This window comes from Aythya fuligula, chromosome 10 (genome assembly GCF_009819795.1).
Source record: "Aythya fuligula isolate bAytFul2 chromosome 10, bAytFul2.pri, whole genome shotgun sequence".
Lineage (NCBI taxonomy): Eukaryota > Metazoa > Chordata > Aves > Anseriformes > Anatidae > Aythya > Aythya fuligula.
The window spans coordinates 6,788,770-6,814,293 of record NC_045568.1 but is presented as its reverse complement, the minus strand read 5'-3'; the positions used below and the strand labels follow the sequence as shown (position 1 = coordinate 6,814,293).

The window sequence follows — 25,524 nt, the reverse complement described above, 5'->3', positions numbered from 1 at the left end:
ACGAGTGGAAGAAAGGAAACGGCTCGGTGGCCGGGTGCCAGGGCTCGGCCAATACTCTGGAAGATCACAGCGTGGTAATTAAAGCTCTTGTATCGAGCACCCGGGCTTAGCGTGATATTTATATTCCGTTCCTCCCCTAATGCTAATCTGCACGGGTATTACCAAAAAATGAATCTTGGTCAACAGGGACGAGTGGTCAGCGAGTCAAAACCGGGCTTAAAAAAAAGCAGATGTGGCAACTCTGAGTGGGGGCATTTCCCAGGGTTGTGCTGGGTCTGGTGCTCCGCTGTGTTTTTGTCAGTGGCCTGGAAGAGAGCACCAAACTGGAGCTGATGGGAAGTGTGGTTATATAAAGGTTACGCCGCGTGGTGAAGCACGAAGAGGGAAGAAGAGCTGCGGAGTGTCCTCGGAGTTGTTTGGGTGCCCGGGCTAGTGTGACCGAGTGTGTCTGCAGAGCCCGAGCGTGGCTACGGGTGCTGCTAAGGCCTTGGCAGGGATGTCAGGAGCAGAGCAGGTATGTGGCAGTATGTGAGCCCTCGGAGCCCTGCCATGGGTCCTAAGGCTCCTCAAAGAAGCTAATTACTTTTTTAAAGAGTAATGTTCATCTGTAATTGGATGTATAAACAGGAAATACTGAGTACGGATGGGGGTAAGATCAGGAAGCGCTCCATTGGCTTAGATTTAAAAGTTTCACAGTTTTCTTTGGGCAAAACAAGCTGAGTACCAAAGGGCTCTTAAGTTAGTGGAGAAAGCTGTGATGGTGCCTGGGAGTTTTCAAATTCAGCTTCGGAAAAAGGCACTCTTTTTTACCAAGGAGTGCCATTAACCACTGGAGGCATTAAGAAGGTGCTTGGGACTGCTGAGGGAGACGGGCTTCAGGAGCTGGAGACATCCCAGCGAGTCAGGATGAGGAGGCGCTTGGAAGACACCCGGGTGGAAGGCGATCTCCCCACCAAGAGCTGCTTTCCCCCCCCATTGCTTATATTTTATCAGGATGGCAAAGGTCTCCTTCTTTTCTTCACACTCGTGGGTGATCCTCGTGGGCTGGTGGAGTCTTGCACCTGCCCTGGGGCAACGGGCCTGGGAGAACACAAAGCTTAAACTTGGGACTTTCTCTTTTTTCCTCTTAAAGTTGGGAACTAGCGCGCTTCTGAAAGCAGTGGATCTTCTATGTCGAAGCTTGCTACTGGTCTCCTTCAGTTCCTAAGCCTTTTAGTGTATAAATTTCCTGAAAATATAAGGCTGCCCCTTTTAATGGGGTTCTCCGTTTTTTCAGGTCTTACTGTTTTAATTGCAAGTGTTCTTGTGGAAAAATACACCACGAGAGCTGGAAGAGTAAAATATGCCAAAAGGCAGGGGTCGGGTGGCTTTTGCAGGGGATGTTGGGGTGGGGGAGGCTCCGAAACTGAGCTGTCGTAGGAGTGGGATGTGATCCTCTTCTCTCTGGAAGAGAACTTCCCAGAGCTGTGTGGGTTTCCTCTGTTTACTTTTTTACTTCTGGAAGCTCCTCACTCTGGGGTTCCCGAGACAATGCGCCGCAAGGTTTGCAGCAGGCGGCCTTTGAAGTTTCTGCCCGTTGTAACTGCACGTCCTGTCCCCTGCTGAATGTGAGTAGTGACGGCCTCTTGTATGTGCCCTGAGTTCCCTTATTCTGTAACGACAGCAGTTAACTGCTGGGAAGGAAGAAGGCCCAGGTAATGAGTAGAGAACAGTGGGGAAGCGGTGATCTGCATGGCCATGCGGACTGGAAGAAATTCTTGTTCCTGACTCTCTCTTAAAAAAAAAAAAAAAAGGGCACAAAATGGCTTAGAGGTGCCTTTTCCTTCCTCCCATGCTTATTATAGCACTTAAAACAACACAGCACCACAAAGCAGAGAGGAGGTCTTAGGTTTCAACTAAATCAATACTCCTGGTCAGGGAAGCGCTTATTTTCCCAGGAGGAGATACAGAGCTGTTAGCCTCTGCTGCTGGGCTGGGACTTCTCTGTGAGCCTGTGTGCTCGCATCGTGATGGGAAGGTGCATCCTCTGGACAGCCCTGAGGTTTTTGCCGTTTGCCTTTGTTCCCAACAGAGACAGGATTGGGAGTGAAATTGAGCAAGGTGTAACCAGCTGCCTGGATGAGGAATGCTGCTCGTTGTACCCAGGCGTTCCCATCGAGAGGATTCACGCTTCCTGCTCAAATTCCAGAGCTCAGCCCTTGTGAGCAGCACTCAAGGATTTCTGCAGCCAGACGGCCGGGCACGTTGCGTGAAGGGCTTGGCACCCTCAGGTCTGTTCCTGCCGGCTCCGGAGGAGGGCAGGAACAATGGGGACGAGACAAGAAGTTCCACTCCTGCTCTATTTTAGGGGAGAGCTCCGCTGAGCCTGAGGACGTGGACATGTCACGGCTGTCCCCTTCTCCCAGGATGGTGCCGTGTCAGCAAGGTGCTTGCCCACAGCCTCGTGCTGGTGCTGTGGGACAGCTGCTGGCCCGGCCACAGCCACAACTGGTGAACAAACCAGGCCAGGAGCAGTCTCCTGCAGGAAGCAGTTGGCCAGAACCTCCTCCTCTCCTCGAGGGAGGCAATACACAAAAGGTCGTGTTTTTGTTTTTTTTTTTTTTTCCCCAGATCATGGCTGAATGCTTTGTATTGTTCCGCTTCTGAGTCCTGGAAAAACAGCACTTGGGCTCTGTGTGGGTCTGAGTGCCCGTGAAGCCTTGTCTTATCAGCAAGAACCTGAAGTACAGGAAACGTGGCTGTCATAAATGCCAGGAATGTGACTTTATGAATGTGAGCTGGCGATGCTTCTTTGCAGCTGAGTGCAGTAGCCAGCAGCTGCTTTTGCAGGTTGCTGTTAGGGGGCTTACTCCTCATGATGCTTTAATAGTTTGCTGATGAATCCCCCTCTGGTTGCACCTTCCCGTCCGAGTGTTGGGTATGGCTGTGGCAGTTCGTGACTAATTAATGTCCTCTTTAACACCTGCTGGGACCGGACAGTTGGGTATGGCTACCAGGGCGGCTTGGTAGCCCCCAGGGGACCTTTGTTGGGGATGTTTGTGATGCTCTTTAGCCAAATGCACAATACACTGTTTTTAAAGCTCTACTGAAAGTTATTCAAATAAGTCCTATACTCATGGATTTAAAGACTAAAAAATGAATTATCTCTAGGGAGAGACTCCTAGTCCATTTTTTTGTGCAGTAACACTTGTCTCTAATTATGTGTGCCAGCAGTCCTCTAAAAAGTATCTTAGGCTTTTCACAGCATGCATTGAGCTGTGGTGTCCTTCCTTGCAGAGGTGTCTGAACCACCAGGAGGCTTTGTGCCAGCGGGACACACCTTCGGGGCCGTGTCCTTTGCTGTGGACCAAAGCCCAGGAGGCTCCTTCGTCCAGCCACATCCCCTGCGTGCTGCCTGAGGTGCTGGGCCTGAGCGGTACCGAAACGAGCGCTGGCTTAGGGTTTTGTGTGGGGTAGGTGAGGATCCGTGTGACTTTTTATCCTGACCTGTTCAGAGGGGAAGGCAAAGATTGAGCGTTTTTTGGTGGCTGTTCTCAAAACCAGCAGAAGAGTGACCTCTGTAAGTGGCACTAACTATAAATCTTTGCAGCCCTGTGCCAGCGGGATGTTCTGCCGGAGGGGATGACTGAAAGAAACTCATCTTGCTGGCAGTTCTTAAACCTTTAATGGATTTTTAATCTAGAGTGGTAGCCAATAAAAGTCAGCTTCTGATCACATCACAGACGGGAGCGATTTGGGTCTGCCATATGCTAATTGTCATCTTTATACCATGGGAGCTCAAAACTGCTTATTTCCGTTTCCTCCTACAGCTTTTTTTTCTTTTTTTTGCTTGTGTTCAAGTTTCTTTGGTAAGCTGTAGGTGGCTTAAGTAATGCTTTCTTGTCTCCAGCGTAATTATCGGGGTTGGAGGCGAGATGGGGAATGAAGAGGGACAAAACCGCATGGAAGCTTTCCGTTCCTAAAAACCGCATAAAGCCAGAGCCTGGGTTTTAAGGCCGGTGCCGAAGAGGAAGGAAGGTGAGGAATGGAGAGCCAGGAGGCAGCTGGATCTCAGCTGGAGGGGATGGGGGCTGCCCTGGACCACCGGTGATGGCAGAACGTCAGGCAGTGAAGGCAGTGAATCATTCCCCGGTAATGAAACTCCTCAGTGCTTCCCTGGGTGGCAAAAAAAAAGGGTGTGTGGGTGGGGCGATTCTGCCAAAGTGGGGGAGAGCAGCTCAGCCTTTCAGCACCGCAGAAACATGCAATGTTCCTCGTGCTGAAGGGGGAGAGAGCTGTTTGGGCTATCTCAGCCCGTTTCCCTGGGGGGCCCTTCCAGGAGGAAAGCCCCAACGTTAGCGTCTCGCCATGGCCAAAGCCACCTCCGGGCATTGCAGGGTCGCAGGGGCTGAGCTTTGCTCAGGAGGGGGCTCTTTGCCTTCCCCCTCCCTGTTCCACTGCTTCTCTCGGGGTCATTTATTGCAGAACTTCTCTGCCACTGCTGTGTAACGAGGGCTTCGGCTCCTGCAGGGATCTTTCAGCTGTCTGGATCCTCCTTGCTTGTTGCACTTCGCCTGCCTCTCACCAGTTTGTCCTCACGAGAGGAGGCTTGGGCTGCCTTCCCCCTGAGCTGACTTCTACATCCTGGCTTTTCAGACCAGTGATCTTTAGTGGTGGCTGGGCAAATTTGCCCCGAATTCACCTGCTGTGTAAAACAGACGTAGCTGGGAGTCCTGACGTGCTGCCGTGGAGCCTTCCCACTCGTCTGAAATCCGTGCTCAGGATTTTGCTCCTTCCTCCGGCACCGCCTGCCTTGCTGCTGCTGTCGGCACCACGGGCAGAGCCTGGAAAAGCCACTTAGCCAGAAACTGCTGGAGCTGGGACCGTGGCCGGTGGTGTGGTGAGGTGAGAGGCTTCCTTCAGCTGTGGTGTTAATCCCAGGGGTATTTCCAAGGAGTTTGTTTGTAGGAAGCCAATTTCTACTCTAGCATAATTTTAAAAGATTGCTTTCAAAGGCAGTGCAACGTTGTTCGGGCAGATAGTTGTACAAGTTATACTCCACCCCTTCTTGCAGAGGCTTTTTTGTTTGTTTTTGTCAGGGAACAACCAGTTTCACGCTGGTTTTGGTATTGTGGTGCCTTTCAGGAAGGAGGCTGTTAGTCTATAAAGTAGACTCCCAAAGTTGATACATGGAAGTGTTTTTTAAGCCCCTGGGTTATTCTGTCCCTCGATACCTAATCCCCACAAATCACAGTGGGCTCCTTAATACTTGAGTCAAGCATGGCAAGGTCTGGCTGTGGGCAGAAGTGCAGCCACCGACCTCAGGCATGGTCCGGGACAGGCAGGTAACCCCCTGACTTGGGGTTTCAGATGGCTGCTTCTTCCTTCCTTAACATCCCTCTAGTAAACATGTCACACAGGGGATCAATGTCTCTTAGTTTTGGTGTGATTTGTACAAGGGGAAAGGAAGGAGACTTTTTTTCTTCCGTCCCAGCTATGTCCAGATTCACAGCTGAACAACCAGATTGCTCGAGTCAAACTCCATGGGGAGAAGGGCTTTAAACCACAGAGTAATCAGTTAGGTAAGGATGGCCCTAAATGTGACTGGGAGTGTCATGGGGGAAGAAATTCTTGTTGATTTTTAGTTTAAAAAAAAAGAAGAGGAGGGGGGAAGTCTGCTAGATCCACTGGGTTAGTGACACTGCTGGCTGCTTTTGGGGTAAATATTTATCCTGTGGAGATTGTAACGTTACGTGATGAAAATTGGAGAGGTTCTAATGTTTGTTAATCAAACTGTCCAAGCCCACTGATCTCAGACTTATTTCTAGTTAGATTTTTAAACTGAAAAGAAAACCATTCCTTGGGGTATTACTTGCAAACTGTTAGGAGGTTCTTATCTTACAGAAAGATTTAGATGTGACTCTTCAGTGATCCAGCTCTGTCCTTTATCACCACTTCCTGAAGGCTGCCTGTGAAGTACCAGAGCTGTGCATGCAGGTGATCCAGCAGGAAGAGGAGGTTTCCTGCCCCACAGAGCCCGTCAGCACGCTTCCAGGTTGAAATGTTGGTGTGTGCTCGGAGAGTGCCAGGGGAATCTTATGGCCACAAGCAACTATTTTGCTGCCAAACAAACAGAAAGGAAATGATTAATACCATAAAACGTGACTGCAGCGAAACCCAAAGAGCTTTACACAACACTGACTTTGAAATACCTGGTTTTATTAAACTGCCTGCGCAAATCCTCTTGCGACTTGCCGGTGCGCTTGATCCTGTTTGCACGGCCCGGTACCGCGCTGCCCACCGTAAGGTCTTGGTTACAAAACAGGCTTTAAGGGACAAATCTTGATGAGTCCCAGATACCGGCCTTGGCTGGCGGTTGGGGAGGTGATAGAATCCTCTTTGCTGTTCAGCACCGTGCATTAGTGCTAAACCTGCCCTTTTGGAAGGGATTTGCGTGGGACGAGCGTGTCCTGTGCCCTGAGCGCTCCCCGCAGCAGGTGGGCTCCCTCTGCAAAGGCACGTTGCTCCTGGTGGCACCCGGTGTCCTGTTCCGCGCATCCTCCGTTGCTTCTCGGTGCCCAGAGCAGGTAATGAAAGGACAGATTAATTAAAGGGTGGGTTTTGTGAGTGCTGGTGCTGTACAGAAGGGGTGAGGCTATGGCGGATCCTGTGCTCGCTGCCCACTTGACAGCCCGGCTTGCAGCACAGGTAACCCCACCGTGAGCATAGGAAGGAAGATGATCACTGTCATGTTCCTCTCTCAACTTCAAGGTGCATTAAGAAATGTGATTAAAAACCTCTGCAGAGCAAAAGAAAAGCAGTAGGACAGCAGAAATGTGTCTGCGTTGGTGAGTTTTTTTCAGTTTCTGAGTCCATAACGGGGCCTCCTTTGTGCATGTGCCAAGGAGGCAGCAGTTGTTACTGCCTGGCACTTACTGCCTGAAGTTTTCTGCCTTAAAGCAAAGCCCAGGAAACTGCTCACCTGTTCTTATCTTTGCTGAAAGCCAGGACTTGATGCACGAGAGGGGCTGTCTGGGTGTTAATTTGATATTCAGCTGATGGCAGGGTTTACCTCCCTGGAGGGGATTAATAATGATAGCTCTCTTCTCCCGATGTAACCAAGAGGAATTTGGGAGCGTTTTCACCTCGTAGCCAAACCAGCTTTCTCAGCATCACCACCTGCAGGAACTGGGCATCGTGCTGCAGGGACTTCAGGCTCTCGGTTGTGTCCTGGTGCCAGTGACTCTCCTGAGGCTCAGGACGTGCTGCCCGTTGGGTGAGGGGGCAGCAGGCTCTGAGTTGGTCTGATGTGGGACAGCCAGAAAGTCTGGACGAGTGGTGACTTCGATCAGGTGAAGGGGATCAGTTCACCTCTCGGACAGTGCCCTTCCTACAGCGATTATATGCAGAGCACGGCATGCCTGTGTTCCCAAAGCCAGGGGATGGGGCAGGCTGGAGTAACTCAGCCCTAAAACAGGAGAGGCAGCTCCAGGCTGGCTGGGTGATGTAATTCCCCTTGTGCAAGCCCCAAAGTGGGTCAGGTCTGCGTGAGAAACGAGGGCAGTCTCCAGGCTGTGTAATACCTGCCCGGTGTGCCCTGCTGCCGCCAGGCAGGGTGCGAGCCTCCGCAGATGTGGAGCTCCCGTGGTGGGTGGCTGGTGTGGTGGGTGGCTGCAGAGCTGCCAGAGCCGAGGATGAGGATGGGAGGAGGACAGGCAGACAGTTACATGGCAGGGAATCGAGCATCTCTGCACCTACCAGGCTTCTGGAGCCCTTATGGCTCCTCGAATGCCTCTGTTTGACTCTTCTGCATATGGCTAGGGCTGCTGAAAAGGTTTCAAAATCTAGGTTTTAAAAACATGTACGTACTGCTTAAAAGAAAAATAAATCTCATGTTAGAGCATTTCTGTACTGGATAGCTGCTCTCTGCTGGGTGTGATGTTATTTATGGGAATGCAAGGACCCATATCCTTTCCCATGAAAGTTTTTTAAGGTTCTGCAACAATGAAACAGAAGAATCCTGATGCAAGAAGCCCGATTGTGTTGTACTTCAGAATGGTTACTGGCATTACAGCACTTCTGCTTTTCCCATTTGCTTAAGAAACCTTAATTCATTTCTTCCAGTAGTGTTTGTATGTCTTCACTGGTTTTGGTTGGTGCTGACTTCCTAGGATAGTGAAGCCTGTAACTTTTTTAATACGGTTCTGTTGGTGCAGTTTCTGGCAGAGAGGATGCTACGTGCCTTCTTAGCACAGTGTGGTCAACAGAGAAATAAACAAATCCCCGTGAAATCCCAGATGAGCAGCAGAAAGCTAGGAAGGTCGTGCTGCTCACCACCCCCTGAACCGCAGGAAGATGTGTGCAGCTTCAGGGTTACGAGTCTGAGTACAGCCTGGCTATTTCTAGGAGTAAAATGTTGGCTGATTTCCTTAGGGCTCCGTATCTGCTGGAAGTGGACATTGTAGCTGTTTGAAAGCAAAAATAAGCTCCTGTTCTGAGGTATGCATAGAGTTGAGAGAACTTGTGATCCCTTTTGTGTCTGCAGCCCTGGCCTGGAGGCACCAGGTGTCAGAAGTCGGCGGTGGCAGGGCTCAGTGCCTGTCCCCAGCAGGGCTCGGTGCCTGTCCCCAGCAGAGCACGAGCTGAATGGATTCACTCGGCTCGTGTGAACTGGCACGGCTCCACCTGAGCTCATGCAGAGTTTGGCCGTTTCTCCCATCTGCTTGGCGAAGCCAACTTGTTCTGGATGCCACATGTAAGAGCGCGAGGGCTTGAGTTGTCTCTGCATGGCGGCGAAGTGCTACCAGGACCTAGTGGTGAAAAGCTTCCTATTCCAACCTGAACCTACCTGAACTCCACCACCTGTCCTTCCCTTGCGTTTATTTTCTTCCCTTCTGCTTTCTCACAGACACTTCTCGATGTTATCGAGAAGCTGAGAGGTGCAAAGCAGGAGCTGATGACTTCAGCTGGAATAATTCAGCATTCCTGACAGGGAGATTGTCAGCCCTGCTCCAGGAGACTTCGGTTGTCTTTAACCTTGGAGTTTCCAAACTCTTATGAATCCTTCTGAAACACAATTGAAAAATGACTTTTTTCCACTTCTTGGAATTTGTGGATGTGTATGCTGCCTCAGCTGCTTAGGAATCTTTTCTTAAAGCCATTTAGTTCCCAGGCATTTTATAGCTTACACTTAAGATATGGTGTAAGTAGGGGGCAATGGAAAAAGAATGGCTGGAGGGAGTGTTTTCTTCATTTTAGGGGATGAGTGGGCCATAATTCTTGTTTTTTAATATACCCTCTGCTTTACATTCCTCAAGATCAAGCCTTCTTTATTATACTTTGAGTGTATTTCTTTTCATCCATCCTGCACAGCCTCCTCATGATAATTCTTGCATGGAAGAGGAGTGACCAGATAGGGCCAGGGCAACCAAAGTCTTTCTTGTCTCTTTCTTGTCTTCTTTCTCGTCTCTTTCTTGTGCTTCACATTTGGATGGTAGTGAAATTGTTCCCATAAGGTATTTATACTGAGTCCTCCCGCTGTGTACGTGTCAAGGATACAAAGAGGTGCTTTTTTGAATTAGCTAATTTGGTGGTTCTCATATTTTTTCTAGAAAGGGGGACCTTTATTATCACAGTACCATGCTTACGGCATCCGTTTTCTACACAGGGTTTTGTGCAAAGTCTGCTATAAATGTTACTTAAGGCTGGCAGTAGATCCATGCTTTTAGATGTAGTAACAGTGCTATGATCTTGGGCCTTGGTGCTCAAAGGTTGGGATTTGCTGGGCTCCTTATGTACCTCCTTGCTCTCCGTTGCAGGGCTGCCTCACAGCAGACCATGAGCAGGTAATGCACGAGGAGCACCACTGGGAATCATGTCGGACGAGTCAATCTCAGGGAGTGATCCGGACCTGGACCCGGACTTGGAGCAGGAGGATATGGAAGAGGAGGAGGAGGAAGATGAAGAGGAGGCAGCGATGGAGGAGGACAACGATGGGGACGACGAGGAAGACTTACTTGATGAGAGTGGTAAGTGAATGGGGTGGAGTCTGTGCACACAGTTGTTAGACAAAAATGTCATTACAAATTTTGGTGAGTGACGGTGTAAAGGTTAGGGTCCAGAGATTGGTAGGGAGAAGTGGCTGTTTAAACAGCTTATGTGGCTGTTTAGTTTAAAAAGGAATTTAATGTAGGACTTCTGGACTTCTGGCCAAAAAAAAATGTCCATAGTGTAAACAAACCACAAGTGTAACCTGTAAGGAGTATAGCATTTATAAAATAGCTACAGATTCTAGGGAAGCAATTACACACAGAAGCAAATAAATCAATTTACAGTTACCTCTATTATTAAAAGGATCCAGTGAAATTAAGTATATTTACATCATTGGCTTGCCAATGGGCAAACATTTCAATGGATTCTGTGGGCAACGATTGCTCCCTTAAAATAATTCCTTTTAGAAAAAGGGAATTGTTCTTTTCTGACAGAGTGCAGGGTTCCTTTACAATACAAAAGGTGGCAGTGCTGACTAAGTGAGCTGTCACCTTCTGTCCTCACCCAGTTATAAGTGCCCCCCTCACCTCTTCAGTCAGGACCAATATAGCTGTTTGTGGAGCTCTGCTCTGCAGGTTCTGTTCAAGCAAGGTTAGGTAACTGTTCTGCTTCATAGCATGGTCCTAGAAATGCCTTTTGCCCACAAGAAGGGGTGATGTTGGAGGGCACATAGCAGTGCATGGCTGTTGGGTGCCACTTTTGTCATCAAACTCCTTGTGTCATTAAACTACAGCCCAACCCTGTAGAGATGTCACTGTATTTGCTTCCTTAGAAATTGTGATTTTTTTAATAACCTCAGAGCATACAGATTTTTGAATGCACCTACTTCAGCCTACTGAGAATAGATCTCCTTTTCTTAGATGTACCTGTATTTAACACATTCTACACTGTCTTCTTCCAGTTCTTAAGGTATTTTTGGTTTCAAAGTACCTTGTCCTTAAGTTTTGTTTTTTATTCTTTCAGCCACTTGCTGCTTGAAGATGCTGTTTTGATTTAAAATGCTTAGAAAATGTTTATACAAATCTTATTCCTCTGATTCTATTCACGTGACTTTATCTCACGAGAAAGTAGTGGGAATGGCAGTGTTTGGTTAAGAAATGAGTTCCTGGGCTGCAGATTGCTCAGACTGACCTTGTCCCTTTGTTCACAGGAACCTGTACTCAGCAGAGCCTTAAGAACCATGACGTTTTAGAAAAACTTCTATTAACAGGGAGGAGTGGCTCTGTTTTGTGTCCAAGTGGGTCACTTCCTGTGGCTATTTTATCAGAGGCCTATGCTTTTAATCATCTACATCGGTGTTGTTGTGGCTGAATACTCACCCTGTTCCTCGGGATCATTCTTTCCAAGCAAACTGAATTAATGTCTGTATCTCAGAACATTGCTAACCAGTAACGACAGTAGTTTAATTTTTTCTTAAAACACTAGAAGCATGCTTATGCTTTGTATTTCTTCAGAGACTAATTAAAAACAAATTTTAATGAATGTAGGAAATCAGGAGTGAAAAGAATTTACATGTAGTTAACAATGGTTTTGTAGTTATTAGGTACAAGAGAAGACTTTCTCACACAGTGTGAGCCAAGCGAGGATTTCTCTGAAGCTTCAGATTTTCAGCTTTAATTCTGCTCAGCAGAAGATCAGGATGCCTTCCGTGTGCCTAGCTGTGAGAATATTGCTTGCTGTGGAAGGGTGCACTCTGCTTTTCCTTCACTGCTGTGGAGTGACTCGGATGTTACTTGGCGTCTGTTTTGCCTTAGATTTAATATAAAATCAGTCCACTGTTATTTGGCTTATGAATATGGCTAACTGCGGGCAGAAGAGGATCATTTTGTGGATGTGGCACTAAGGGACATGGTTTAGTGGTGGAATTGGTGGGTCAGGTTGAAGGCTGGGCCTCAAGGTCATTTCCAACCTAGACAGTTCTGTAATTCCATGTTGCTTTGTCCAAGTAATATTTATAGTCCTGTCTCTTTGTAGATGACCCTCATTCATAAAACTCCTCTTCAGAATGCTTACTTTTCATTCACAAGCAGGAAGGAAGAGCTCTCATGGTTTTACTACAGAGCTTTTAAAAAGCTTGGTTCTCTGCTGGAACTTTGTGCTCCCCGTTCCCAGCTGTGCCCATCTCCCCTCCTAGTATTGTGGTTATCCTGAAGATGTTCCGTCAGGGATCCTGGAGGGATCCTTCCCCTGTAATGGGGAAACAGTAAAAGATTTAAAAGATTAATTTCTAGCAGTAAAAGATTTAAAGATTAATAATCTTTCACAGTTCCTTCCTTGGAAGGGCAACAGGCTGAAAATCCCCAGGCTGAAAATGATTACTTGTTTTTGAATTGTATTGATATCAATAAAACTAACCTTTTTATAGTTTTCTTACAAAATAGTGGCTTTATTTTATGGAAGTAGGTTTTCTGTGTTCTGGTGGTGATTCGGATCACTGAAGAACCACCCAAGGTGAATGTAACGTCCCCACCTGTTGGTGGTGGGTAGGCCGGTCTCAGGCTCAGCGGTGACTTGCTCTCCGTACGTTCAGCCTGCTCCGGTCCTTTTGATGTGTTGTGTGGGGAATTCGTGCAGTGACTTGTTTCAGAATTTGCTGAGTTCTTTGTATTTTCCGTATTGAGGGTCATCTTCAGTTTTAATGGATTTTTTTCCTCAATTCTGCTCAGAACCTTAAGTTTTGTTTGAGGTTAGTATGGGCTGTTACGGAGATGATTTAGAAGGTAGCTAGGACTCTTACTGTGCAAGCTTACTTGATGAAAGCAGTTACTAAACCCTGCCTCCGAGGGGAAGAAGAGCATGTGGGCTAGTTTCCTGAATGCTTCTGAATAAGCAGGAGTTAATAACTATACAGCTTGCATCCTTTGTTCGTTTCTGCAGTGCTGGGCAGTTAATGAGCCATAGCTCTATGTGCAGGAGCACTTAGAGTTTCAGTCCTTTCTCCGGTGCACTTCATCCAGGACATACCGACCGTGATGCCTGCATCTCCTTCCCGCTGGGTGCCGGGTTGCACACCCATCCTAGCAGCGTGCTGTAGGCACAGCCAGAGGCTTCCCCTTCCCAGCCTTGGCATCCCTGCCCGCTGCATCTGCTTGCATTGCTTCTGGGCAGCAGCCCGGGTGTAATCGTGTCTGATTTTGTGATAGCAGTGCACGACTGCGAAGAACTTGAACTCCCCAAATCCTTTTTGCTACAAGCGTGGTGTAGTCATGACTGTAGAGATAAAGGATTCTTACAACTCTGATCCTGGCAGTTGCTCAGGGCTGTGCAGCACGCCATCGGAATAAAAGCTAATCTGAGCAAAGTGGAAACAAACCTCCGATATGGATTTTGCAGATGAACGGTCCCTGCATTTGAAATCATACCTCAAAGCTTTCCCGAGGAAAAATGGAGTGTTTGAACAGGTCCTACTGTAATGTTCTGGTTTTTATTTTTTTCTGTATATCTTTGGATCGTTCTGATTGAAGTGTCTGGAGATCATTGTCTCTTACTCATACATGTTGCTGTCATTCTGCTATTAATAGCCATAGCAAGTTGCTTGTTCTCTTGCCTCTGAGAATATGGGTTAACACATTTTTTTAAAAGTATATTTCAGGGGAAAGTGTTAAGAGCTGATTGTTTCAGGTGTCTGAAAGGTGCCGTAAGCAGGCAGTCAGACACTGTGCTCAGGCTCCTGTCTGTGTTTGCATGACGAGGGGGTAGGAGCAACAGATAGGGATTGAAATCGGTACTTCTGGAGCACAGCAGTGGACAGCTTTCTGTTACAACCCTATCACTGCACTTCTTAATATGCACGTGTACTGGACCGGGGGATAGCCAGTAACAGCATGCTAGAGACTACTGCTGCAAACCAAACTGGTCTGCATGGGGGTCTTACGGATGCGAAGGGGGCACGGTTGTGTTGGCAGTACAGAGCTGCAGGTCCCGAGGGAGTGGAAGGGCTCGCAGCTGCTGGTTTTTCTATTGCAGTGCAGCTTCTTTGCAGGGCGAAGGCACCAGCATCAAGACTCAGCTCCTTTTCAGGGGAGACCAGAGGAAGCAGATGGTGCAGGAGGTCAGGGAGGGGAGAGGCCTTCCTCTTCACCCAAGCCTCTCACAAACCATGCTCATCGCTGCCTGTGATCTTGAATAACCCCAGTTATACGAATAACACACTAGTTTCAAGTAGGAGCACCTCTCGCTTGTGCAGCGTGTCGCAGAACACCTTTCTGTGGCTGCTTTTTGGTTGAACTCGAGCACACAGCTTGTAGTTGTGGCTCGGAGCTTCCCAAACACCGCAGCAGTACTTCACTCCAGATGGAGCTGGTGGGGCAGATTTGTGAGGATCTTTGCTCTCCTTGGGCTCTTGCTAAAGGAATGACTTTCTGGTTGAAGTGGTGCTGCTGGATCAGCTTTGCTTATAATTTTTTGCATAGTGGTTGGGGGAAAAGTTGCTGTGAGATCATAGCAAGAATGGACTTTGTTCGATGTGATGTTCCCTTGTGGCTCTTTGTAGCTCATCACAGTGTGTGTAGTGAGCAGTACGGTCACATTGCATGGGAAACTGAGTTGTAGGTAGCTAGAAAATTTTCTTCTCTAACCCGAGGGGGAAAAAAATAAGTAGTTAACACCGCGGTTACAAGAAATTACTGGAAAGTATTTGTCTAAAGTGATGTGGAAGTGTGGATTAATATTCTCCCCTTCTCCTGCCTGCAGCCTGGAAGTGCATGGCCTTGTTGGGAGGGTCCCTGAAGGCATCCTAGAGCTGCCTCCTTTTAGGAGAGCTTCATTCAGGTGCTTCCACCCCCAAACTTCCATCTTTTCTCCTCCCCCAAGACAGTGCTGGAACAACAATATTGTGGTGTTGGGGGGCACTCCCCAGCTGAATGTGTGGGGTTGGAAATGGAGCAAGCTGCTGTCCTTACAGAAGGGAAAGTCTTTGGTATAAATCTGTTTGTTTGACAGGATCCTCTACTCATTTACTTAAGCTTTGGCTCCTCTGAAGTTGTTCTCATAAATGAGGTCATGTCATACTGACTTTTATGAAACTGAGAGGCAGAGGAAGTGTGTGGAGACAGTCTCCTGAATAACATGCTGCTAAATGATATCCTGTTTTAAACCATTTCGTATCCAAATTTAGAATGGCCTGTGCTGCAGGAGGAGGAGGGGAAAAAAAAAAGGCAAAGGGGAGCTGCAGCTAGGAAGTAATTTACCTGCAATTTTACTTGAAGTGACTGGTACAGGAGATCAGTCCCAGCAACCTGAAGTCTTTTCCCTTCTACTTCTGAACCCTTTTTAATGAAATGCTTCCATCTGCTGCAGGACACGAGCACAGTGGATGTGATTGTTTCTTGCTTGCAGTCAGACCCGGCGATACGCTTGCTTTGGTCTCTTCACCCTTGCTGTTTAGCCAGCAGCTGGTGGCAGGGGTAAGGGGAGGCGTGGACCTGTTGGTGTGAGCTCGGCATGGAAAGGCAGCTCTGCTCGGGGGCTGCAAGTGGGGGAGTCCACAGAAAGGCTTGTGGGGAGGGTAGGGGGGAGCAAACAAAGTCGGGAGTTGCCTCTAAAAAAGCACTGGAGATGATTCTTAATAAAAAGGAATTTTTTTAACTTAAACCTGGCTGTACTGGGTGTATGTATGCCAGTGATGGGTGCCAGTAAGTAATAATCCTGTGATTTAACCTACACGTTCACAGTTGCAGAATGCAAGATGGATTGGGGATGTGGGAGCAGTGACTGACATCTTCCTGTTTTGTTTTTTTCCTTCTGATGGACTTTATCTTGACTCTTACTTCAGTTACTTGTGTCTGGATGCAGCTCCCTCTAGAGTCCTCCCACGTTATTTCTGAGGAAGCCAGCAGGCTGCACGCTCAGGGAAGCAAACCTCAGCGGCAAGTTGGCTGCCTCGACAAAGCTCAGGGCTGCTGCAAGCCTGGGAAACCAAACCTGAACTTCCCTGTACCGCTGTGCACTCTGCTGGTTTTGAATTAGCAGGAAGACTTTTATGCTGGTAGTGACTGTGTTGTTGACTGTCTTCCAAGCTAATAGTTGAGTGCAGGCAGGATGGGATGTGTGATTTTGTAGAGGTGCAGAAATAATCACCGCATACAGAAAAATTTGCTTATGAATTAACCTTGCATATTGGTCTGCATCTAAACCTTGGGGAATTTTCATGTAGTGTCTGATAACAACAATCCTTACGGATCAGAGCACTTAAAGGTTTCACTATAAGGATGTAGGCTGCGGGATAACCTCAAGGCAGCCAACTTGCATTTAACTGCAGGTGTGTAATGCATTTCTGAGGTGGGTTGCTGTAGCTAAGAAGCTGTGGTTATTTTTAATGCTTTCTCACTCCCTGGAAAGGGCAGGAGCATCTGCAGTAGCTTTGTGTCTGTTAAACATACATTCTGTGCCTCTGCAAATCTTAAACTTCAGAGCTGTGTTGATCTCCTAAGAGCCAGAAAGGTAGGGGCTGGCTGTCCTCTGTGCCCACTGAATAAAATACAAAAACAAAATTAGTAGCAAAAGCGAAAGGAGGCTGGGAGCTACCGCTTGGTAAGTAACACAGAAAGATGCTGAACTTGCAGGAGGAAGGTTTGCCACTCCTGAATGGGCAAAAGCTCCCTCGATTTCTCTGGAACTCTTTGTTCCAGCAGGCTGCATGCTTTGCCCGTGGGTTTTATGCGGCATGGTCTGTCCTTCGAAGAAACGTGGGGTTGTGTCGGGGGCTGTCTGGAGCACAAGGCGTTTTATCCCGATCTCGTGTTACCCACCTCAGGCGAGGTGTGGTTGCAGGAGGAAGGATGCTGAGCGCTGCTGCTGCTCTGCAGGGCATTGCAGACTGACAGTGTTTCAGCTGCCCAGCCTCGCGCTGCCCAAAAGCCCCGACCCTTTCCCCATCTCCTCCATTCATCCTAAGCTAGGGAAGTGCCAAAACGTCCCCGACTGCCTCCCTCCCAGGCTCCGACAGCAGCTTCTCTTCCTGAGAGCGTGGCATGAAGTCTGGTGGCGTGGAAGTGTTGTGTAAGTCCAGAAACGACTCGCTCAGCTGCTTTAAAAGGAGGCGATGACGCCAGAGCTCTGCTGCTTTCACACCCGCTGGCTGGCACAGCGATGGCCAAGCTCCCGAGGTGATGCGCTGTTACGGCTCGCCACGCTTTCTTCCCCCCTCTCCTTCCTCCTCCCCTTCAACCTATCACATAAGTCACGATACAACCCCGAAATCCTTCTGGGTGGCTACAGAAAAAAGGCTGTGGCTGTGGCTCTGCAGTGTGTGTATGGATTTGTCCCAGGCCAGAAACCTGCCTTTTAAAGATAAATTTCTCTTTATCACAAAGGAGCCCGGGAATCTCTGACAGAGGACAGTCAGGCTCACTTCCTGGGCAGGTTTTGTCCCTTCTTCCCCATGCTGTTTTCAGCTCTGCGCCCCACCTACTCATTGCTAACAGCTACAGTATTCCACCGGCAACTTGCGAAACCATAATGAAATCACAAGGAAGCTAATTAGTGAATTTGTAAGGTGGTGTTTTCCCTCCTGAACAGGTAAGGAGTGGCAAAGTTGCTTTGCCAAGGTTGCCTGATGAAGCCGTGGTGAAGCCAAAGTCACAATTCTCTGCTTTACATTTCATGCAGTGCCCCCTTTTATTTTCAGATGTACCAGGCAGAACGAAATACTTCTGTTCTGAATTTGAGTTTAAGCTATGCAAGGGCTCATTTTCATTTTTTCTTAATTTATCTGGCATTGTGCTGGTTTGGTGACTGGTTAAATAAAATGCGTGTAACTGGCTGCTGTAAAAATAGAGTATTTGTGGCCAAGCAGCAGCAGATTTGGGAACTGTTTCAGTTAATTTACAGCTGTTCTTCAGCCTCTGAAACACAGCACCACATTGGTTACTTGCTTAATTTGGTACTTTAAATTGTTGCGCTAGGCTCTATAGAAAACTGCAGAAATGAACTTTTATGAGTGATGAACCAGAGTTCATCATTTAGATCAAAGTTTTTGATACAACACCTGTTTTTATACCCAAGTTAACACCTCAAATTTTATTTTGATGCACTGCCTGTTTCTAACAGCAGCAGTTTGTGCTACAGATGTTGAAAACATCTTATTCGTGTTTTCTTCAGCATGCAGCTTAATGAGTAAGTCTGGAAAAAAAAAATTAAGAATACAAAGACATTATTTTCACTTGCTAATGTGAAGACAGGAATGAGACAGGAGAAGGCTGCAAGATAAAAGTCTTTTAGGGCTAGGTGAACAGCAATTTCTAGTTTAATTCCGTCCAAACAAATTTTGTAATTTAAGTACGTGAACTATTAAAAGCACTCCTTAAATGACACTTGTGTACTTTTAGCTCATGTTTGTCAGCTTTGCACTTACATGAAACCGGAACGGAGTTAAAGTTGTACAAAATCACCCTTTTGCAATGCACAAATACCTCGTGGTGGCAGCAGCAACGTAGCAAGCTGTAGGAGGAGATTCAAAACAGCTTCTTGAAGGATATAACTGAAAAACACACGTGCTGGGATTGTAGCTCAGTGGACTTTCTGACTAACCTGTTGATAAATATCTGATATAAATCCCCTGGCTCCGATAAGATGTGACTATTTTAACAGCTGTTTTGCTTCAGGACATTGAAATTCAGTACAGTTAAACAGCCCTGGAGCGTCTGGGTGCTGAGGCTGAAGCAGGGCATGTTTTATCATTCGCAGCACACCCTGGTTCATCACTGTACAGTTCAGGGTTAGGTTGTTGTGAAGTTATGTGCAACTGCTCTGCCCTCCTTACGATTTTGGGGTCCTTGTGAAGAACAGGCTTAGGTAGCAAACAGAATAAACCAAGATTTATATGGATATAAACAAAAATCTCCCATTCCCTGCCATACGAGGAGTTAGTGCCAGGAGGAGCTTTCAGATCCAGCTTCCCGTGTGTAGGCAGATTTAGGTGTGAGTTTTAGGCCTCGTGATTTTCTAGTGCTCAGGGGTGCTGCTGTTGGCTTGTCAGGTGGATAAGAGCCATGCTCTGAAGTGCCTTTATCTTGGTGTTCTATGGAAAATACAAATTTTAGAGTGATTGGAGCAGGGGAGTGTGCTGCGTCGCTGACTCGGGAACCTCTCAGGCTGTAGGGGTTTGCTGACAAGCCCCTGGTGCAGTCCCTGTGCCTCACCAAGACCTCGCCTGTGTTTGGGATAGCCGGGACTGAAGCTGGGTGAGGTGTCGGGGAGGGAGCTCGTCCCTCCTGGTCTCACAGAAATGCTGTTCAGTGAATGGGCTTAGCAATAACAGGCTCACCTTCCAGGAGGAGACTGTTTCTATAAATGGTCCGTTTTTGGCAGACCCAGACTGTGGCTGTGTGAGCATGTACCTGTGGTGGTGACAGTGGTGGCCTCACCAGCGAGGCTGCTGCGAGCAGCACAGTCCCTCTCTGGTTTGCACCCTAAGGGAAAGGAAAGTGACTTCTTGTTCCTCTGTGGAAAAGGGCAGGTGTGTGTTGTCTCTGATGCGATCAACTTCCATTTTCCTCGTGCTTGGCTGCTGTAACAAGCCTTGGAAAGCACCCAGCTGTATTGACACAAATGCTTGTCTTTAAATCTTGCTTCCCAGTTTCAGAAATCTGCTGGGTCAGATGCTGAGGTCACGCTTGGTGGCTTGTTCCAACCCTACCGAGCCCTTATAAGGCCTGCTGTGAGGTCCTTGGCCACGTACTTTTAATATTTTCATCCCTCTCTCGCCCCTTGATGAACACGGTCCTTGTAAGAGCCGTGCCGACTGTCAGGGGCCGGCAGGAGTGCTGCACATCGCTCTGCTCCATCCCACAGCTCCGCGGGGCTGTGCCAGGGCTGCCTGCACACAGCAGCTTGGGGCTGGTTGTGCCCGTGCTCGTTTTCTCCCCCTCCAGCTTGTTGCCTCTTCCAAGCAAAGAGCTGCCTTCGTCTGCAGAGAGGTGCTCGCAGAGAGCCAGCTGCTCTCGCTGCGTGCCCCTCAGCCCAGGTTTGCTGTCTGTTACTGATGGGGTTCCCCTGTGAGGGGCAGCAGGTGAGGATGAAGTCCCTGTGGTGCTGAAGGGCAGGACCTCCAGCCCCTAGGGGCACCTCCAGCCCTTAGGGGCTCAACCCTAGCTCTAAGCGCTCCTTTCCTCCTGTACCTGACCTTCTGGTGCAGACAGGTGGTGAGCAGGAAGCTCCGAATAAGTTTGTGCTCCACAAATTCCACACGCTTATTTCCTTAAAAACTTAGAGATGTCACCTGGAGTCCTCGTGCTGTGCTCAGAGCCTCCTGCAGGCACGCAGCAGTCGCTGATGTAGGAGCCCAGGGTTGCGATGCTCTTTTGCTTATTATTGCGCAAACGAGTTCAAACCGCTCAGGTTTCGGGCTCAGCTGTCCCGGTTTCTTGCGAGCTGGCAGGCTTCGTGCAGACACTTCGCAAACCCGCAGATCCTCAGGTTGTTCCCAAAGCCAGAAGGCCGTGCTCCTTTTCCTTTGGGCGGCACGGTGAAGCCCGGAGGCGCGGCGGCGATCCCCGGCCGTCCTGTTGTCTGTTGGGATTCCCCTTGCGCGGGGCCCCGCCGGAGCCTGGCTGGTTATGTAAGGAGTTTCATTTTATTCTCAGCCTCCCTCCCTGCCACTAGTTGAGCTGGCTGGCGGGCTGCATGAATGGGACCCGATCCCGACGGCGCGCAGCTCCGCCGCTCCAGCCGGGGGAGAGGAGCCAGGCGCCCCCCGCGCGCACCCTCCCCTCTGCGCCCCGCTGCCTGGGCGCACTGAGGGTGCCGCGGCATCGCCTCCCGGAGCCACGCCGGGCACTGCCAGTCCCTGGTGGAGCAGCAGCCACCTGGGGCAGGGCTGTGGCGTTTGCCTCCTCCAGGGAGGGCAGAGCGGCAGTTTTTTTTATTTAGACCCAACACGAGGCGTATTTAACCAGTTATGTAACGGTGACCCTGCTCCGTCTCCGCCGAGTTCGGGGCAGATAGGTGCACGCCGATTGCCAGCGCGCCGGCTGAGTGGGTTCGCGCACCGGGAGCTCCTCACCAAAGGTATTTTCGGAAACCTTAAGGAGCCGGGACTGTTTTCTCAGGAGGCATTTCCTGCCTGCGAGGGCAGTTTAGCGCTCACCAGGCTGCGGGCAGAGATACCGACTTGTTGGGAGCCACTGGAAACTTTTCCTCCAGACCCTGAGCCTGGAGTATACCGGGAGGGCCGGGAGCACACGGCCACGTTGAACAAGCACCAGGGCAGAGGTGCGGGCAGAAGGCTGTGCCCGGAGCAGCATGTTACTCCTGGATGAGTCCCAGCAGTTCCCAGGTAGGATGTAGATATTTCGTTCTCCTTCTGCTTCCTCATCCCTCCCGCTTCCCTGCGGGGCTCCTTGTGCCACCCCCCTGCGCTGGAGCACCCCACGGGATGGCTGGCAGAGTGCCCCAGGAGCTGGGGCTCAGGTTTTCGTTTCCTAACCGCCACGCTGTGATGGCAATGGGTGGATTTTCAGGGTCTTGCAGTGCTTGCTGATTTTAAGGAGGGGATACGAGAAAGAAACTTACTTTCTTTGTGCTTTTAATTGTGAAGACTTCAGTGTTGTGACGCCCTGGGTCTGTCTGTTACTGGTTTTGCTGCTGTCATATTGTAACGCACAAGTTTTTAGCAAGAGGGGAGGTAGTTGTTAATATCAGTAACATATCCAGTGTCCTCTCCTCCATCCCCTTCAACTCCCTGTGCCTGTTTTCCCCAGCAGCCCCCTTGAGAAGAGCTGTAAGCTCCTAAGCTCCTCTGGTGCCAGTGAAGTGCTCGCTGAGCCGCTGACCAGGCGGTAGGCAGAGCTCTGGGTGCTCCTTCCACAGCAGGTGCCAAATAGACTGGGAGCCACTTGACTCTTTTTTTCTGCCCTCCCATTAAACAGAAGATGCTGGTCAAACCCCAGCCACGGTGTGGGGGTGGCTGCCTCTTTGGTTGGTTGCTGTGTGTTGGAGAAGAAACTTTCTTTGGACTTGAAGAACTTCCTGTGCTTGTCATTTACCTTGTTCCTTGGAGGTCAGCTACTTGCAGAAGCCGAGCTCTTCAGCCTTGCTCGTGGGGCTGCTACCTCCAAAGCTCATGCTATGAGGCTGTAGGCTGCTCAGAAGTGGTCCCCAGCAGTTCCAGTGTATTACAGGGGAGCTTTTACAGAAATGAGCCACGCAGTGTTTGTTGTCCCTTAGTGGAGAGGTGAATTCTGGCAAAGATCCCCTTTTCTCACTTCCTTATCTCTGGCTGTGGTGGCAGAACAAAGAAACTAGTTCTGGGAGAGTGTGAACTGAGAGGAGAGGAATTGCACTGCCAAATGTGTGGGTAAACGAGGAATCTGGGTGATACAAATGGTGCGTGTGACCCAGCAGGTAACAGGCGTAAAGAGGACAGGAGGGGCAGGTGCTGCTGGAAATGGGGCTGTAGGTCACGTAGGCGGAGGGAGAACGCCCGGCTAGAGGCCTTCTGATATTTTTTTTGTATGGAAAGCTATTTGGGGTCATTTGGACAGACATCAGAGCCCGAGATGCGAATGAGCTCATCCTCACACAGCGCTGCACTGGTCAGGAGTTCTCCCCCTGGGGGCCAGGACACTGCTGGGGTGTTCAGAGCAGGGCACCTGTGGGTCACTTGGCTGTAATCTCAGCAAACTTACCAAGGAACTGGTGTTTGTTGCTTTTTTTTTTTTTTTTTTTTTCCAGGGTGTAATGAGCTTAGCTTTTTGGGGTGTTGCCTGCTTTGGATGGGGGTGCCCGTGTGACACTGCGCCCTGGATTTGTGAAGGTCTCCTGGCCCTGAGCAGCTTGGCAGCTCTTTGGCAAACCGCTTGGGCAGCACACGAAGCAGCGCCGGTGTTTTGAAAAGAAAAGCTAGATAGAAACAGCTCGTTCTTTGCTGGTGGTGTTTCACCCTGGGCTTATTAGCTTTCTCCAGTGCTCTCGGTCACTTTTTTTGGCTGCGCTTGGCGGGAGAGGTGCCAGTGGAATGCGGTGCCACACAGGCTCCAACTCAACAAGTTGCATTTTTCTCCCAAGTGATGCCTCCCTCATTAAACAAAGCCCTCAAAGCAATTTCGGGGGAATTTTTAGGAACTGAAGCAGCAAAGGCCAACGCAGCTGAAGTCCTGCGCTGCTACGGTTCTCCAAGCAATAGACAAGTTTGTTTTGTTTCCCGAGTAGGAAATTCTATTTCAGGAGAGGACAGAGCACAGACGAGGGAGCCGACAGCTCGGGAGCTGCTCAGCACTGCTGTCTACCCCAGCTCTTTGCTGTAGTTTCCCTCTCTGCAAAACAGCCCTGCTGGTGGTTGAGAGGTCGGTGTGTGGAGTGCGTCCTGGTCGTGACCTCCCCTGCCCTGACGCGGAGTGCCAGGTCGGAGTTTTTGGGAGCTTCCCCTCCCGTACAGCGTTGCCGTGAGCAAGAACAAAGCGGTGCACACACACAAGGGGCTGTGTTGTGCTGAGATGATGTCTCACACAGCTCCTGTAAGTTATGAGCACGGCTCGGGTGTCTTCTCTCCCCTCCCTCTTCCCAGCTCCTGAATGAAGCTGTGGCGAGGCCTTGGGGCAAAGATGAAAGTTCGGTGGCTTGTGCTCCATGCTTGTTTGCCATTTTGGTGGCCTTGGAGCGTGTGGCAGCAGTAATCCCCTCTCTTATTTCTCCTTGCTTTGAGGGTATCCTGGTATAAAGCTAATACCACAACTCCCAGCTACCTAGAGTAAACTAATGCTTATGTAAGCGTTGCATAATGCAGAGCGCTCGCTCCCTTGCTTGTCCTCTTTCCTCAGTCCCAGAAATGTGTGCCTAAGAAGGGTACTGGGAGCAGCTGGCCCCAGCCACTGTGCCGGGAGCTTGGCAAGCCCCCGGTTTACATCTGTTTTCTGAATGTGAGTGTGGGGGAGAAATTAGCTTTGTTACCTAAATCGGTGTTTGTCCACCTTCACAGGGGAAAAAAAAAAAAAAAAAAAAAAAAGTTTTATTCTGTTTTCTGAAGAAGTTTTGAACTGTTCTGAAAACAAGTAAGGTCTGAGGGATAAATCCAGTTTCTTGCTGCCTAGATGTCTGTGGTTATTGATTGTATTTTATTTTTTTTTTTTAACCTGGCTGGCAGATCTGTGCCCTGGGTTACTGGTTAACTGGGATAAGCAGCACGGGGAGGTTTCAGCTCGCTCCTTCACGCAGCTTGTTGAACGCTTTCCAGCACTGGAGCCTGAGACACTTCCTGGCTCCCGTGCGTTAGATTTATGTAACTCAGTTGCCCTCCCATACACCCCCCGTCGTGCAAAGGACAAATGTAACCCATCCCTGCTTCACTTGCTGCCTTACTGGGAGCATTTGCTGGCTTTGTTTCCCTGCCCTGCCTAATGCCTGAGAGAGGGAGGGCTCCAAGGAGGCGGCGTTTTAGGCTCGAGGACTTTTATTGGGGAAAAGTAATTCCGATTACCTACCGGGGACAGGGATGCGAGGCAGGAGATGCCCTGCATTTCTCCAACCCTAGGAGAGCATCCCTCCGAAATCCCACAGCCCCCTGAAACCCCGCATCCCTCCTGGGAGCTCAGCGGAGCTGGCCAGGGGCGCGCGGAGCTCCGGGGCCGCTGGCAGCCTTTGCCCCGCGGTGCCGGGCTGGGGCAGCCGGCGTTGTGTAAGTGCTGCTCGGGGTTTATGTAACCCGGGGCTCGGCGTATGCGGCCGGAACGAGAGCTGCTGGGTGTCTGGGGCCTGGTTCTGCTTGCATAACCCGGGAGTCAGAAGATGGATTGTCTGTCACCAGGGCCGGCTGCGGGAGGTTCCATTCCGCCTCTCAGCGCTTCTCAGCTGGTTTCTCTCCCTTTGGTTTTCGGGTTGCTTCTTTCTTTCCCCTGCTCTTCACTTTTGCTGGCCGAGGATTCCCTCGGGCTGGGAAAGGAGTTTCGTTCTGCAGCACGAGCTGGCTGTAAACAGATATATTGAAAGGCCACCAAAAGAGGGAAAAAAAAAAAAAAAAAAAAAAGAGGGGCAGCACTGCCTTATCTTTTAAATTCTTCCATTGACTGGGGCTTACTCCCTGCCTAAAAGGAGCTTAAGGATGTGTTTGGGGTCTGTGTGCTTTTTGGTTGGGCTCCCTCTGTTTTCTGTGCTGGTGTTTGCTTCAGAGCTCATTTTGCACCTTCCCCCTCTATCCCCCAGTCCTGGGCTGGAGTTCGAGGCAGCCTCTGCCCTGCAGTGTGCGGATGGAGTTCCTGAACTCCCTGCCCCGAGCACGTTACAGTCACCCAGAGCAGTGCAAGATGTGCTATTTGAACTTGCAGCAGTGCTGCTTGTCATCCCAACGTGACAGTCTGTGTCTAGGTAGCAACGGGAACAAGCGACAGACCCCAGGCGGCTGAGCCCCAGCCCCAGCAGCAGCAGGGGACACTTCTGGGAACGGAGCAGCACTGGGGCCAGGCACAAAGCTCCACTCGTGTCCGTGGAGCCGTGCAGCAGTGACTCAGCAGGACGCCAACATCACAGCCAGCCGCGGAGGGTGGTGGTGGGAGCAAGCCCACC

At 49.6% G+C, this 25,524-nt stretch overlaps 1 protein-coding gene across 2 annotated transcripts in view; it reads left to right on the top strand.

Moving 5' to 3' along the window:
• Positions 1-25,524, top strand: part of RAD54L2 (RAD54 like 2) — a 55,309-nt gene that overhangs the window by 5,016 nt on the left and 24,769 nt on the right. For both annotated transcript variants that reach the window (XM_032194305.1, XM_032194304.1), the window contains exon 2: positions 9,798-10,007. In XM_032194305.1, coding sequence (XP_032050196.1) covers positions 9,854-10,007 — 154 coding nt within the window. In that variant the 5' untranslated portion in view covers positions 9,798-9,853. The remainder of the gene's footprint in view (positions 1-9,797; positions 10,008-25,524) is intronic.